Source organism: Aethalodelphis obliquidens, unplaced genomic scaffold (assembly GCF_003676395.1).
Source record: "Aethalodelphis obliquidens isolate GAN/ISIS:26980383/991018 unplaced genomic scaffold, ASM367639v1 scaffold24, whole genome shotgun sequence".
Taxonomy (NCBI): domain Eukaryota; kingdom Metazoa; phylum Chordata; class Mammalia; order Artiodactyla; family Delphinidae; genus Aethalodelphis; species Aethalodelphis obliquidens.
The window spans coordinates 18431676-18448538 of NW_020837968.1; the positions used below are offsets into that span (position 1 = coordinate 18431676).

At 38.9% G+C, this 16863-nt stretch overlaps 1 protein-coding gene across 2 annotated transcripts; it reads left to right on the plus strand.

The window, feature by feature from the left end:
• The first annotated feature begins 433 nt into the window (after positions 1-433).
• SRP9 (signal recognition particle 9) lies at positions 434-15994 on the plus strand. Of its 2 annotated transcripts, XM_027122343.1 has the most exons (4): positions 444-638; positions 4810-4878; positions 14779-14933; positions 15557-15994. In XM_027122343.1, exons 1-3 carry the CDS (start codon positions 567-569, stop codon positions 14896-14898), a joined length of 261 nt encoding a protein of 86 aa, XP_026978144.1. In that variant the 5' UTR covers positions 444-566; the 3' UTR covers positions 14899-14933; positions 15557-15994. The 2 variants fall into 2 exon arrangements, with proteins under 2 accessions (XP_026978145.1, XP_026978144.1); XM_027122344.1 differs by lacking the exons at positions 14779-14933; positions 15557-15994 and adding an exon at positions 8589-8626 and having other exon boundaries at positions 434-638.
• The last annotated feature ends 869 nt before the right edge of the window (positions 15995-16863 follow it).

Sequence of the window (16863 nt, forward strand, 5' to 3'; positions counted from 1 at the left end):
CCCCCACCCACACGTGATCACTCTTCCTTTGTGTTCTACTAACCCGACATAAATATCCATCACATAAAGTTTTCGGTTGCATTCTTGTGTTTATGTCTCCTCTCGCTTTTACTATAGGTAAAAGGTGTGACAGCTGGACCCTAATGTCTCCATTCTTGTAGCTCCAGCGCTTATCACTAAGCCGCTCAATGTTTGCTGAAGAAACTTAGGCTTTACCATTGGAGTCCAGCCCAAAGAACAGCGGGACAGATTCTCCTCCAGTCCCACAGGGGTCGCTGTGGCAAACTCCATCGTTTCCTCGCTCTCCACTTCTCTGGACCAGCTCCCAGAGCCACACGCTCGGGGCTCCACCTCCTACTTGGCAACATCCCTCCTTTCCATTGGGCGAGGGCGGTCCAGGCCGTCCAATGGAACGAGGCGTTGGTGCGAAGAGGCGCCACCGTCGTTGAGCGGCTGGGTCTCTGCCGCAGTAGGTGGCTGCGAGAGGTAGGGAGGTCGGTGGGCCGCGTCGCGTCGCCTCAGGTCCGTAGCTTTGCCTCCCTCTCCTGTTCTGCCGCGGGCCCACGATGCCGCAGTACCAGACCTGGGAGGAGTTCAGTCGCGCAGCGGAGAAGCTCTACCTCGCAGACCCTATGAAGGTAAATCACTGGAGGGGCCAGTGCCTCTGTCCTAGCCCCCGGTCAGGATAACTTCTCTGCCGTCCGCTCGGCCTCCGAAGCTTCTCCAGCATCCTAGTAGGTGCTGTGAGTGAGGAGAGACGGACCCCGCCAAGTCCGCTTGTTCCTCCCTTATTAACGGCCCGATGAAGCCCTGAAACGGGCAAGATCGGGGTCATTTCAGGGCCCTTAGGTAACCTTCCTCCGCCCCCAGTCCCTGAACATCCCTTATGGCTGCCGTTGGTTTACGTGTCTCTAAGGGCAGGGCTCCTCCCCCTGCAGTTTCGGCCTTCTGTCCCTCAGCTGTTTTGGTGCCCTTGTCCCGTACTACCTCGTGTAAGATAAAACGGTTATGTTTTTCTGCCACCGCAGAGAAATTTTGGAAAGACCCGTTTGGAGGCATCTACAGCCATTAGCGTAGTGGTTCTTAATCTTTTGGAGGTCAGTGCCTTTTTGAGAACATGAGATGCTTGCACCCTTTTCTCAGAAAAATCCACTTGTACGTAGAAGTTTGTAAACAATTTTAGAGGGCCCATGGATCCCTGTAATTCATGCATGGCCCCCGCAAAAATTATAGTAAGTGAGTGTCAGAGGTTAGCTTATTATTAAAAAGCAAAGAAGTCGCAAGGATGAGAATATAGCATTTGGGTCTTGACTTTTCTTCCTCTCAAGTTTTTATTTATTTTATTGTCATCTAAATAATATTTGAAGCAGCTCCCTGTTAATTAGAAATTTTGCTAGTGGGACTTCCCCGGTAGCGCAGTGATTAAGAATCTTCCTGCCAATGAAGGGGACATGGGTTCCATCCCTGGTCCGGGAAGATCCCACATGCCGAGGAGCAGGTAAGGCCCTGAGCCACAACTACTGAGCCCACGTACTGCAACTACTGAAGCCCGCGCGCCCAGAGCCCTGCTTCACAACATGAGAAGCCACTGCAATGAGAAGCCCGCACACCGCAATGAAGACCCAATGCAGCCAGAAAAAAAAAAAAAAAATCCTGCTAGCTTTTTAGACCTAGATAAGTAATAAGAAGCTGTAAAACATTCTTAGTTTCATTCTTTGCAATACAAAGATGTAATAATAACAAATTATGAAATGAGCTAGATATTTTTGAAATTGAGTACTTCGTTTATGACACAATTTCTGGCTCCTCCATTTGGTAGATTTTGTTTGTAGGGCCATCTGTTTCTTTAAGCAGTACACCATGAGGACAATACAGGATTTTTTGTCCAGAAGTACCCACAGTGTAAACTAAAAATATTTGAAAAGGTAGTAAAAATAAATACAAATTCATATCAAGAGTAATCATACTTTAAGAATGTGGTCATTCTTAGGGAAAATGAAAATAAAATGGCAGTTATAGAGCATTGCTGTGAACAAGGCATGTCTAGTATAGGCAAGAGAGCGAGAATCTTTGAGCTCTTTAACCCAATCAGAAAATTCCAGTGGCCTAAAAACTTGTGCCTTCTTATGATAGCCTTGCACTAGTTAAAAACTAGTGATTTTTTTGATTGGAAGGTGAGGGGATGAGTGGGAGATACTGACAGTTATATTGAGTACCTTGTATGTGACAGACATTTTATATATATATTTATTTGTATAATTTATGTGAACAATTAAGACAGCTCCTTGAGGTAGATGAATAAACAATCTTAGATACACTAAATGATTTGCTTAGTCTCTAAGAAATGAAGCTAAAATTTGAACCCACGTCTCTAAACCCCATGTTCATGCTATTTCTACCAGTCCATACTGCTGGGACTAAAAAAGAAAAGAAATTTTGTCAGAACTCTTTGGGATCTGTTTTACAGAATTCTGTCTTCTCTCCCTGTTGATTACATCCGTCACCTTTTACCATTCTCTGTTGCATCTGCTCTAACTGAAGATGGCATTATTTCTGGACCACTCTCATACCACAGCTATCTAAAACACAAAAATTGAATTCTCAGTTTCCTGCTTTAAACCTGGTTCTTCATTGATTGCTGGTACACATCCGGACTCCCAGTCTCCAGTCTGACCCTCTCTCCAGTCTTGCTGGCTTTGTCTTCCACCATTTCCGCCATACTCAGCCGTAGTCTCATGAAGCTACATAATGTATCATATCTTCAGACTGCCACTTCAGCTTTTCTCCTAACTTCTTCCGTAAAAGAAAAAAAAAGTGCATTTCTGAAGCCATCTCCATAAAGCCTTTTTACACTTCCCCTTCTCCCAATCTAAATTACTTGCATTCTCTTTTAACATTTTACCTGTATGTGCCTTTATAGGGCTTAATTTATGTTGTCTTATGTTTTGATTATTTTGCTTGGTTGAATTCAAAGTTCCTAAGAAAGCAAGAACCTTGATTTCTTTTTCTCTCTTAGTGGCATCTGACATGGTAACTTAGGCGCTCCCTAAGTTACAAAATGGACTCTCTTGTAGTACCACAGACCTTTTAACTCTCATTTCTACTCGCCATTGAGTATTCTTTTAAGTGAGAGTTAAAACTTTACGTAGTTGTCATGCTTAGTATATTTTTTAGTTTCAGTTTCCTTTTGTTTCTGGAGGACTGAATTTTTTTAAATACGTAAAACTGAATTTAGTAGCTCAATAAATAGAATCAGTTAGGTAGTCTAAAGGTACTTAACCTAGTTGTCATTATTTATACCTACTTAAGTGCTTGGTGCGTTCCCTTTCCTCCCTCACCAAGACAAATCTCAGGGTGGTATGACTTTTGTTTTTGCAATCCCAGGAGAGCAGAGAGCATAATGGGAAAAGCTGTAGGAAAAGCTCTAATAGCCCTTTTTATCTAGTTTCCAGAATTGTCTTGAGGGTCCTGTGCTACATTGTAACCATTTTAAAATTATGTTCCTGTTTTGGCTTATAGATACTTAGCACTTTTTAAACCAGCTAGCTAAAACTAAAGAAGAGTTGTTTATTTTGGTTAACAAGAAACTTGACTCTGCTGCAGTACACTTTCGAATCCATCATTTAAAGTAGTAAAAATAATGTTCATGGAAGTTGTAAACTCTATTGGGAGATGTCTTCTTTTATTGGAATATTGTAATACCTAAATCATTTTCTTGGCTTCCTAACTGTAGAATACCAAACAACAAAAAGTGCTGTGTAGCATGGCACTCAGTATAGGAGTTATTCTGGATTTAGAAAGTTGTTGATGGAGACATCATGTTGTGCCATCATGATAAAGATGTGATTTTGCTGAGTAACTTAGCCTGAGTCCACCTCCTGAGAGCCATGGGAAAATGGAAGGTATGAATTGCGACTGCAGTGCTCTTTCCTGGGGAATGGATTTGAACTAAACTAGCCATTTCTGCTATTTTTTTCCCCTTCTTTGCCTATCATTCATCTGTGGCTAGGTGTGTTGGTATTGTAGGGGAGAAAAAACTTTCTCCTTTACTCTCTTAGGTGTTATGACTGGGGCTCTGCAAATTAACAGGTAGAAACATACATAGCACAGAAGTTCACAAAGAAATGTGACCTGAGGAATTTGGGACCTATATGCCATCTTAACAAAGGGTGGGAAAGAGGCTGGACAAAGGAAAAGAGGTTTGGGGCTTCTGGGAGGGGGTAAGTTGTGAGAAGGTGACTAGGAAATGTATGGGAAATAAGAGTTATTTAGTAAGGTTTGTTAGGGAACAAACCGTGTTCTCTTTTCCCAGGGAGAGGGAAACACCTTTACAACTGGAAACTTATGTCACCTTTACAAAGGTTAATTTATGTCCTGCTTTTGGCCAGAAAGGGCAGAGAGCTAATTGCCTTCAGTTCAAAACATTCCTTATGCCCAAGTGGTATACTATGAAGTGGCAAGCTGTGAATACCCTTCAGTATATTATTCTGACTGGCAAGAAATGCCAGACCACCTTAAGAGTCTCACAGGCTCTCTGAATATGGATGTGTCTTGGGAATTTTCAGTACATCTCTTCAAAGTGGCTGAAAATAAAATAACTGACTATTTTAAGTCTTAAAAAAATTGCAGCAATAGAAATGAACAAAATCCTGTTTTCCTGCATTTCAATTATAAGTTTACAGTAAAGGTGCCTTTAGATGTTTTGGCTATTAATTCTAAAAGGATCCATTTTAGCCCACCTGAAGACTAAATTATTTATGAGAAATGTCTTCTGACTTCACTGTTTCTAAATATGTATTTTTATTTCAGGCACGTGTGGTTCTCAAATATAGGCATTCTGATGGGAGTTTGTGTATTAAAGTAACAGATGATTTAGTTGTAAGTATACATTTTTATTTGTTGCATACTTTCAGATTTGTTTGAGTTAACCATTTGTTTGAAATTATTTACATAGAATTTATGCAGGTCACCCATTAGGATGCTTATTTCACATTTCATTCCCAAGTCAAGAACCTTGGTCTAGAAGCTTTTTTTTTTTTTTTTAACATCTTTATTGGAGTATCATTGCTTTACAATGGTGTGTTAGTTTCTGCTTTATAACAAAGTGAATCAGTTATACGTATACGTATGTTCCCATATCTCTTCCCTCTTCCATCTCCCTCCCTCCCACCCTCTGCATCCCACCCCTCTAGGTGGTCACAAAGCACCAAGCTGATCTCCCTGTGCTATGAGGCTGCTTCCCACTAGCTATCTATTTTACGTTTGGTAGTGTATACATGTCCATGCCACTCTCTCACCCTTTCACAGCTCACCCCTCCCTCTCCCCATATCCCCAAGTCCATTCTCTAGCAGGTCTGTGTCTTTATTCCCGTCATTACCCCTAGGTTCTTCATGACATTTTATTTTTCTCAGATTCAATATATATGTGTTAGCATATGGTATTTGTCTTTCTCTTTCTGACTTACTTCACTCTGTATGACAGACTCTAGGTCCATCCACCTCACTACAAATAACTCAATTTCCTTTCTTTTTATGGCAGAGTAATATTCCATAGTATATATGTACCACATTTTCTTTATCCATTCATCCGATGATGGACACTTAGGTTGTTTCCATCTCCTGGCTATTGTAAATAGAGCTGCAATGAACATTTTGGTACATGACTCTTTTTGACTTCTGGTTTTCTCAGGTTATATGCCCAGTAGTGGGATTGCTGGGTCGTATGTTATTTCTATTTGTAGTTTTTTAAGGAACCTGCATACTGTTCTCCATAGTGGCTGTACCAATTCACATTCCCACCAGCAGTGCAAGAGTGTTCCCTTTTCTCTACACCCTCTCCAGCATTTATTGTTTCTAGATTTTTTGATGATGGCCATTCTGACCGATGATATCTCATTGTAGTTTTGATTTGCATTTCTCTAATGATTAATGATGTTGAGCATTCTTTCATGTGTTTGTTGGCAATCTGTATATCTTCTTTGGAGAAATGTCTATTTAGGTCTTCTGCCCATTTTTGGATTGAGTTGTTTGGTTTTTTGTTATTGAGCTGCATGAGCTGCTTGTAAATTTTAGAGATTAATCCTTTGTCAGTTGCTTCATTTGCAAAAATTTTCTCCCATTCTGAGGGTTGTCTTTTGGTCTTATTTATGGTTTCCTTTGCTGTGCAAAAGCTTTCAAGTTTCACTAGGTCCCATTTGTTTATTTTTGTTTTTATTTCCATTTCTCTAGGAGGTGGGTCAAAAAGGATCTTGCTGTGATTTATGTCAGAGTGTTCTGCCTATGTTTTCCTCTAAGGGTTTGAAAGTGTCTGGCCTTACATTTAGGTCTTTAATCCATTTTGAGTTTATTTTTGTGTATGGTGTTAGGGAGTGTTCTAATCTCATACTTTTACATGTACCTGTCCAGTTTTCCCAGCACCACTTATTGAAGAGGCTGTCCTTTCTCCACTGTACATTCCTGCCTCCTTTATCAAAGATAAGGTGACCATATGTGTGTGGGTTTATCTCTGGGCTTTCTATGCTGTTCCATTGATCTCTATTTCTGTTTTTGTGCCAGTACCATACTGTCTTGATTACTGTAGCTTTGTAGTATAGTCTAAAGTCAGGGAGCCTGATTCCTCCAGCTCCGTTTTTCGTTCTCAAGGTTGCTTTGGCTATTCGGGGTCTTTTGTGTTTCCATACAAATTGTGATATTTTTTTGTTCTAGTTCTGAGAAAAATGCCAGTGGTAGTTTGATAGGGATTGCATTGAATCTGTAGATTGCTTTGGGTAGTAGAGTCATTTTCACAATGTTGATTCTTCCAATCCAAGAACATGGTATATCTCTCCATCTATTTGTATCATCTTTAATTTCTTTTATCAGTGTCTTATAGTTTTCTGCATACAGGTCTTTTGTCTCCTTACGTAGGTTTATTCCTAGATATTTTATTCTTTTTGTTGCAATGGTAAATGGGAGTGTTTTTTTGATTTCACTTTCAGATTTTTCATCATTAGTGTATAGGAATGCCAGAGATTTGTGTGCATTAATTTTGTATCCTGCTACTTTATCAAATTCATTGATTAGCTCTAGTAGTTTTCTGGTAGCATCTTTAGGATTTTCTATGTATAGTATCATGTCATCTTCAAACAGTGACAGCTTTACTTCTTCTTTTCTGATTTGGATTCCTTTTATTTCCTTTTCTTCTCTGATTGCTGTGGCTAAAACTTCCAAAACTGTGTTGAATAAGAGTGGTGAGAGCAGGCAACCTTGTCTTGTTTCTGATCTTAGTGGAAATGCTTTCAGTTTTTCACCATTGAGGATGATGTTGGCTGTGGGTTTGTCGTATATGGCCTTTATTATGTTGAGGAAAGTTCCCTCTGTGCCTACTTTCTGCAGGGTTTTTATCATGAATGGGTGTTGAATTTTGTCAAAAGCTTTCTCTGCATCTATTGAGATGATCATATGGTTTTTCTCCTTCAGTTTGTTAGTATCATGTTGATTTGCGTATACCGAAGAATCCTTGCGTTGCTGGAATAAACCCCACTTGGTCATGGTGTATGATCCTTTTAATGTGCTCTTGGATTCTGTTTGCTAGTATTTTGTTGAAGATTTTTGCATCTATGTTCATCAGTGATATTGGCCTGTAGTTTTCTTTCTTTGTGACATCCTTGTCTGGTTTTGGTATCAGGGTGATGGTGGCCTCGTAGAAGGAGTTAGGGAGTGTTCCTCCCTCTGCTATATTTTGGAAGAGTTTGAGAAGGATAGGTGTTAGCTCTTCTCTAAATGTTTGATAGAATTCAGCTGTGAAGCCATCTGGTCCTGGGCTTTTGTTGGAAGATTTTTTTTGTTGTTGTTGGAAGATTTTTAATCACAGTTTCAATTTCAGTGATTGTGATTGGTCTGTTCATATTTTCTATTTATTCCTGGCTCAGTCTCGGCAGGTTGTGCATTTCTAAGAATTTGTCCATTTCTTCCAATTTGTCCGTTTTATTGGCATAGATTTGCTTGTAGTAATCTCTCATGATCTTTTGTGTTTCTGCAGTGTCAGTTATTCTCCTTTTTCATTTCTAATTCTGTTGATTTGAGTCTTCTCCCTTTTTTTCTTGATGAGTCTGGCTAATGGTTTATCAATTTTGTTTATCTTCTCAAACAACGAGCTTTTAGTTTTATTGATCTTTGCTATCGTTTCCTTCATTTCTTTTTCACTTATTTCTGATCTGATCTTTATGATTTCTTTCCTTCTGCTAACTTTGGTGTTTTTTTGTTCTTCTTTCTCTAATTGCTTTAGGTTCAAGGTTAGGTTGTTTATTAGAGATGTTTCCTGTTTCTTAAGGTAGGATTGTATTGCTATAAACTTCCCTCTTAGAACTGCTTTTGCTGCATCCCATAGATTTTGGGTCGTCATGTCTCCATTGTCATTTGTTTCTAGGTATTTTTTTTATTTCCTCTTTGATTTCTTCAGTGATCACTTCGTTATTAAGTAGTGTATTGTTTAGCCTCCATGTGTTTGTATTTTTTACAGATCTCTTCATGTAATTGATATCTAGTCTCATAGCGTTGTTGTCGGAAAAGATACTTGATACGATTTCAATTTTCTTAAATTTACCAAGGCTTGATTTGTGACCCAAGATATGATCTATCCTGGAGAATGTTCCATGAGCACTTGACAAAAATGTGTATTCTGTTGTTTTTGGATGGAATGTCCTATAAATATCAAGTAAGTCCATCTTGTTTAACGTATCATTTAAAGCTTGTGTTTCCGTATTTATTTTCATTTTGGATGATCTGTCCATTGGTGAAAGTGGGGTGTTAAAGTCCCCTACTATGAATGTGTTACTGTTGATTTCCCCTTTTATGGCTGTTAGTATTTGCCTTATGTATTGAGGTGCTCCTATGTTGGGTGCATAAATATTTACAATTGTTATATCTTCTTCTTGGATCGATCCCTTGATCATTATGTAGTGTACTTCTTTGTCTCTTCTAATAGTCTTTATTTTAAAGTCTATTTTGACTGATATGAGAATTGCTACTCAAGCTTTCTTTTGGTTTCCATTTACATGGAATATCGTTTTCCATCCCCTCACTTTCAGTCTGTATGTGTCCCTAGGTCTGAAGTGGGTCTCTTGTAGACAGTATATATATGGGTCTTGTTTTTGTATCCATTCAGCCAGTCTGTGTCTTTTGGTGGGAGCATTTAATCCATTTACATTTAAGGTAATTATCGATATGTATGTTCCTATTCCCATTTTCTTAATTGTTTTGGGTTTGTTATTGTAGGTCTTTTCCTTCTCTTGTGTTTCTTGCCTAGAGAAGTTCCTTCCTTTAGCATTTGTTGTAAAGCTGGTTTGGTGGTGCTGAACTCTCTCAGCTTTTGCTTGTCTCTAGAGGTTTTAATTTCTCCATCAAATCTGAATGAGATCCTTGCTGGGTAGAGTAATCTTGGTTGTAGGTTTTTCTCCTTCATCACTTTAAATATGTCCTACCACTCCCTTCTGGCTTGCACAGTTTCTGCTGAAAGATCAGCTGTTAACCTTATGGGGATTCCCTTGTGTGTTATTTGTTGTTTTTCCCTTGCTGCTTTTAATATGTTTTCTTTGTATTTAATTTTTGACAGTTTGATTAATATGTGTCTTGGTATGTTTCTCCTTGGATTTATCCTGTATGGGACTCTCTGTGGTTCCTGGACTTGATTAACTATTTCCTTTCCCATATTAGGGAAGTTTTCAAGTATAATCTCTTCAACTACTTTCTCAGTCCCTTTCTTTTTCTCGTCTTATGGGGCCCCTATAATTCAAATGTTGATGGGTTTAATGTTGTCCCAGAGGTTTCTGAAACTGTCCTCAGTTCTTTTCACTCTTTTTTCTTTATTTTGCTCTGCAGTAGTTATTTCCATTATTTTATCTTCCAGGTCACTTATCCGTTCTTCTGCCTCAGTTATTCTGCTGTTGATCCCTTCTAGAGCATTTTTAATTTCATTTATTGTGTTGTTCATTGTTGCTTGTTTCATCTTTAGTTCTTCTAGGTCTGTTAAATGTTTCTTGCATTTTGTCTATTCTCTTTCCAAGATTTTGGATCATCTTTACTATCATTATTCTGAATTCTTTTTCAGGTAGACTACCTATTTTCTCTTCATTTGTTAGGTCTGGTGAGTTTTTATCTTGCTCCTTCGTCTGCTGTGTGTTTTTCTGTCTTCTCATTTTGCTTATCTTACTGTGTTTGGGGTCTCCTTTTTGCAGGCTGCAGGTTGGTAGTTCCCGTTGTTTTTGGTGTCTGTCCCCAGTGGCTAAAGTTGGTTCAGTGGGTTGTGTAGGCTTCCTGGTGGAGGGGACTAGTGCCTGTGTTCTGGTGGATGAGGTTGGATCTTGTCTTTCTGGTGGGCAGGTCCACATCTGGTGGTGTGTTTTGGGGTGTCTGTGGACTTACTATGATTTTAGGCAGCCTCTCTGCTAATGGGTGGAGTTGTGTTCCTGTCTTGCTAGTTGTTTGGCATAGGGTATCCAGAACTGTAGCTTGCTGGTTGTTGAGTGAAGCTGGGTGTTGGTGTTGAGATGGAGATCTCTGGGAGATTTTTGCCGTTTGATATTACTTGGAGCTAGGAGGTCTCTTGTGGACCAGCTCTCCCACCTCAGAGGCACAGCACTGACTCCTCGCTGGAGCGCCAAGAGCCTTTTCGTCCACACGGCTCTATTACTATCTTTTTGAACCACAGTGCTTCACAGAACAAAGCTTGGGAGTTGATTTGGTGCATAGTCAAGACTTCATTCAGTGTCAGGACATGAAGCAAATTCTCTGTTTCATCCTTGGATCTTAACCTTAACAATTCAGTTATTCCCTCACAGAAGTCCACCCACTGGAGTGAAGGTTCTCAGCCCCACGTCGGGCTTCCCAACCTGCTAGTGTTGGAGGGTCTCCTGCAGAGGCGGGCGGTGGCTGTGGCTCACCATGGGAACAAGGACACTGGCAGCAGAAGTTCTGGGAAGTACTCCTTGGCGTGAGCCCTCCCAGAGTCTGCCATTAGCCCCTGGAAGCTATTTTTATAGGCACTTGGAAAGATAATTCAACTTACTTCATTAATGCAGTATGTTAAGTATAGTTTAATAACTGCTCTCTTTGGACCCTAAGCAAGAGGAACATAGAGACCAAAAGTGGATATGAGGAGTGAAGGTTTCTTTATACGTGTGTGAGAAGTAAATAATGGATTTGAACACAAGTTATAGGCTCTATAATTGTATTTCTGACCTTCCCTGTCTGCTCACTGTCTGTTCCTCACACCCCATTCATTCCTTACCCCTCTGCCATCTGGTTTCTGCATGAAGTTTTCCACTCAGACTGCTCTTGGTGAGAGCTCAGCAGCAGCCCCTTTATTTTCAAACCCAGTAGCCTCAGCAGTTCATATTTTATGTGACCTCCTGGCTGCTTCTGAGGAAACCACTTCTTGTAGAAATTATTATTTTGGCATCTGTGCTCCATTTTATCTTGTTTTTCTGTTTCATTCTTCTTTGCTAATTATTCCACTGATGTGCCCCCATAAATATTGGTTTCTCCAGGATTCTGTTCTTGATCTTTTCATACCACTTCTGGACCAACCCATTAAGTCCAATACTGCCTGTATCTGTCTGTTTCCAATTTTGTACCTTTAGGTCATATTTTTCTTTTGGCTTCCTGACTAGCTCTAAGTTGAGCATCCTGCCTCCTCTACTCGTTAACATTAGCCTGTCTAGAATGGAACTCATCATATCTTATCAAACTGGCTCTTCCTGTTTTTTCTCTGTTACTTGCTCAGAAACCTGGGGATCATCTTTGGTCCCTTCCTTTCCCTCATTCTCACATTAACTATTCCTTCATTTGAAAAACTTGTGTATTTTGATCCTCCGATAAGTTCCATACATTTTGCTGGGCATTTGTGAATTATTGATTCAAGCTCCCTCGTCTCATTTTCTGCCATGAACTCTCCATCTTGACTGCTAACCTCTTAACTTTAAGGACTCAATGTCACTCACCTGGACTAGTAGAATAGGCTCTAACTGTGTCCCTGCTTCCAGTTCATCCTTTAGTCGTCCTATGCTGCCCTGCCGGAGTGATTTCTAAAAATGCAAATTTGGTTGTTACTACCCCGCTTAAAAGTCTTTAGTGGCCAAAAAAAAAATCTTTAGTGGCTTCTCATCACTCATAATGTAAATTCCACCCTCATATCCTGTCTAATCTTCGTTTTTCAGTGTTACTTAAGGGCTCCTTTCATATGCCATGATGTCTTAGGCCTCTGCGCTTTTTTTTTTTTTTTTTGCGGTATGCGGGCCTCTCACTGTTGTGGCCTCTCCCGTTGCGGAGCACAGGCTCTGGACGCGCAGGCTCAGCGGCCATGGCTCACGGGCCCAGCCGCTCCGTGGCATGTGGGATCTTCCCGGACCGGGGCATGAACCCGTGACCCCTGCATCGGCAGGCGGATTCTCAACCACTGCGCCACCAGGGAAGCCCGGCTTCTGCGCTTTTGAACAGTCTGTTTCCATCTCTGTAATATTGAATCCTACCCCTGCCCCAGTGTGACAAACCTGCTGCTTATCTTTCAAAACCCAGCTCAAAAGGATTGCTTCATCTCTTACTTTTATTTCTGCCTCTTTTTGTGCTGTGTCACAATTGTCTTATCACATTGGACTTTTAATAGATTGTGAGCTTCAAAATAAAGATAGATCAGTAATATTCTTACCAGTATTTGTAGTGACTAGCATGGTATCCTGACCCAGAGGGTACTTAGCAAACACTTTTTTTTTAATGGATTAATTCTTTAAAAAATTTAATAGTGACTTTAAAAATGACTTTTTGGTCATATATTTTACTATATTTTTGTTCAGGGTTCCATTGTGAGGTTGTGTGAAGTCAGATCTTTTAATGATTACCATGTCTTCCAAGAACCAATTGAGTTTGGTGAAGTAACTGTGAAAATGTGGAAAAGGAAGAATAAATTGAGCTCTATTGTGCTAAACCTAGATTCAAGAGATCTGAATCCTAAGCTTAGCCATCTACCAGCATTTCATCCTGGGGAAAGTTCAGGCCAAAAGTTTTAGCTTTGAGGGCCATAATTTTCTTGTCTGCGAAGTGCCACAGTGATAATCTGCTTACGCAGTTGGGTTGTTGTGGAGTGTAAATGAAATATGTGGAAGTGCCTAGCACTAGTGCCTGCATTTAGTAGATTCAGTAAATGTATACTTGAATCTGGAGCATTCACACTGAGAAAAAGTTTACTTATGATTGTCGCAGAGTGAATAGATGTATCTACTGAAGAGAAATTGGTATATCCTGCTTTAAAAATAGAGGAAAATGCAGAATTGAATTCAATACAAGAGGCTTTATCTCCAGATGATGACTTTTTGCCTCTGGTAATGATTATAGTTAAAAGGATTCATGGTAAGCAGTATTGGAAAGAACTTTATTTAAAATTGATGATTCCTGTGACAAGATCTAAATATGAAAAATACTTTTTGTCCCCTTTCTTAAAACTACTGAGAACTAGTCCATGTCTAGAAGGGACCAAAGATACAATCAAACCCATCCTCCTAAACAGTAAATATATGAATCAACTCCAACATAAAAATTTGTTTTCTAATGATTCTTAAAGAAAAGTTTGTATACTTCAGTAATTCATTTTAATGGCTAATAATTCCTTCACAAAACTCATCTTAGATTTCATTATTATCGTCATGGAGCTTTGACTTTTTTATAGTCCCATTTATGCATCATTTTTTTCCAGTGCCATGACTGATTTATAATATTGTCTTCTGTGGACCTAAAATTTTTCTGTGTATTTTAATGAGAGGTGTTTGTTCTTCTCACTAAACTGTAGTGAGAAGGTATTTTTTCTTCGACAGAACATATACTAAAATTGAAACGGTGGAGATGATTATGGCCGCTTTACAAAATTGTTAGACAAATTTGTACAATGCGTGGATAAAATTTTTTTAAGCAAGTGATTTAAAGGCTGTATGAATTCAGATCAGTTGGGCATGATGGGGTTGAACTCCAAAGTACTTAAGTTGATGAATATTACTGTAGGATCATGAAGTTCCCATTGTTTAAAACTCACGTGAATCTAAGATGGGCTAAAGAAAAATGGATCAGTGTTACAAGATGAAAAAAAGACTGCCAGCTTAAATTGGATAATTTTGAAGATTCCAGAACAAATGGTTTTATGGCCAACGATAAACAGATCTTAAGTATCTAATGAAGAATTGAATTTATAGCAAGGAAGAATTTGGTTTGGTTTAAAAATTATAAGTAATGTCAGAAAATCAAGGTTGAATAGATTTATCTCGTTTGATTTAGGTAGCAACCAGCAGTAAGCAAGGGATTCCAGATTTTTTAAAAATTATCATTAACCCTCCCCCCCTCCCATTTCACAAATAGAGAAAGGGATCCTAAGATTTATATGCTTTTCCCACTGTAACTCAATCATTTATGACCAGATCTCAGGGAGAAAATATCTAATTCCAATCTTGAAGTCTTCTCATCAGACCATGGCAGAATTTGAATATGTTATTCAACTGGTCATTTTTGAGAAGCTTCTAATAGAGTTGTTTGTTTTTTAACCACAGCAGTGGCATTTGAAATATTATAAATACTAAACTTAAGGAATGTAATTGTTGGGGACTTGGAAACTTGAATGTAATTTCTTTAGTATGACCTCCAGAGGAAGTAGAGCAAAACAGTGGTAGGAAAAGACTCAAAATTTTATCCAAGCATACGTTTGCTACGTCATTGATAATCTAGTTTTACATAGTTAATGTGTGCTTTTAAAATTTCTGACAGTGTTTGGTGTATAGAACAGACCAAGCTCAAGATGTAAAGAAGATTGAGAAATTCCACAGTCAACTAATGCGACTTATGGTGGCCAAGGAATCCCGCAGTGTTGCCATGGAAACAGACTGAATGGTTTGAAATGAAGACTGTCATGTTCCTAGGAAGTAAATATCTTTTGAATTTGAGAAAGTGTTGGGACAGAAAATACTTTATGTAACTAAGTGGGCTATTCAGAAGCCAAGAGATCATTTTTTGTACTTTGTTTTTTAATGTTTACTTTAGAGAGCTAGGACTGTAAATGCTTTCAGTTAGAAAACTTTTATTTATTTTTGGAAATGGAACAAGGAATGGCTCTATCTTGGAAACTTTTTGCAGATTGTTTGATGTTAGGCAAAATAAATAATTACTCTCTGGTAAGTTTGTATCAGTAATTTGAAAATGAGATATCAAGAAAAGCCAGTTCTTCCTTAAATTTAGTTAATCTGTCTTTAAAAGAAAAATTAAATGGAACCATTTTGCTGGATTCATGTATTTCTTTTGGAGCATAAATTTTGTGCTGTTGATGACCAGCAAATACAAAATACGGTAACTGGAATTAACTGTGCACAGCAGTATAGCTGATTATATATGGTAGTGTAGTCTCAATTATATCTAAAGATAACTATGAAAACAAGTATGCTTTACCTTAAACTTTACAAATTTAAACTATATTTTTAAATATAAGGGATTCATAGTATCATTAACTTGTTGAGCAAAGACTAACTTTGAATCTAATTTTCATGCCCAGAAACATCTGCTTTTACTTTAAATGCATGAACAGAATGCTCACTAATGGATCGAAACCACCATATTACAGGAATATTTGCCACATATTTGCCATCTATATTTTCTCAGAAGGGCTAAGGATTATCTGAACTGTTAAATTTTTGCATACCTCTCTGACACCCCAACCCATTTCTCTCATTACTTAACCAAGGTGTTAAGCATGACTCTCACAACTGTTCTCCATTAAATCAGAAGTATGATATTATTTGATATTTATCTTATGTTTGTAACCTGAGTTTTACCACCTGAATATAATGTTCACATGTTGATTCTTACATTAAAATATTTTTTGTTAGGGATTTGTTGTGTTGACCAGCGTTTTAACATGGAAAGTTCCATTAGCCATATGAATTTTGGCATGTTTCAGAGAGATCAGTAAATAAAATATTACATGAAGATATATTGTTTCTCTTTAAGTTTTTAACTTCTCAAGAATTACTTATTTCTTGACTGGGATATTCTATATTTATTTAGACTAAAGTGAGCCTAATGATGCTATATATACATTTTTATTTATTTTGTTTCTTGGTACTTTTATTATATGACTTTCTCTGAGCTGTATGCTGTGGCATTTTGTTTTCTTGATTAAGAAAAGTAACATTAGGGCTTCCCTGGTGGCGCAGTCGTTGAGAGTCCGCCTGCCGATGCAGGGGACGTGGGTTCATGCCCCAGTCCGGGAAGATCCCACATGCCATGGAGCAGCTGGGCCCGTGAGGCATGGCCGCTGAGCCTGCGTGTCCGGAGCCTGTGCTCCACAACGGGAGAGGCAACAACAGTGAGAGGCCTGCGTACCGCAAAAAAAAAAGAAAAGTAACATCAAATAGTATAGGGTTTTTTGGGTTTTGGTGTTTTCCCCCCATAGTAGGATAACCAGAGGTTTTTTTGGCCTTTTTCTTTTTCATTTACATCTTTCACTTTTTAACACTATTTTATGAAGATAACTGGGAATGGGGGGGACTTCTGTTTGAGTTCTTTGAGTCCTTGTAGCTTGCAGCAGTGATTAAGAGCAGGGGTTCCAAGGCAGACTGCCTGCGTTGCAATCTTGGCTCCACTGTTCCCCAATTCTGTGGCTTTTGAGACAGTACTTCTCTAAGCCTCCATTTTCTTCTCTGGAAATTGGGCTGACAGTAGTATTCATAGGGCTTTGAGGATTAAATGGCATAATCCCCTTTAAGCCCTTAGCACAGTACCTGGAACACAGTAAAGCTCAATAAACGGTAGCTATTATTACTATTATTGTTATGATTGTTATTTTTCAGGGGACTGGGT

Bases quoted from the DNA above. Each gene is read 5' to 3' on its own strand.
- SRP9 (XM_027122343.1), top strand. From the start codon at position 567: ATGCCGCAGTACCAGACCTGGGAGGAGTTCAGTCGCGCAGCGGAGAAG. The intron at 639-4,809 runs GTAAATCACTGG...TTTTTATTTCAG, and splicing joins ACCTCGCAGACCCTATGAAG to GCACGTGTGGTTCTCAAATA. The intron at 4,879-14,778 runs GTAAGTATACAT...AATTTCTGACAG, and splicing joins AAGTAACAGATGATTTAGTT to TGTTTGGTGTATAGAACAGA.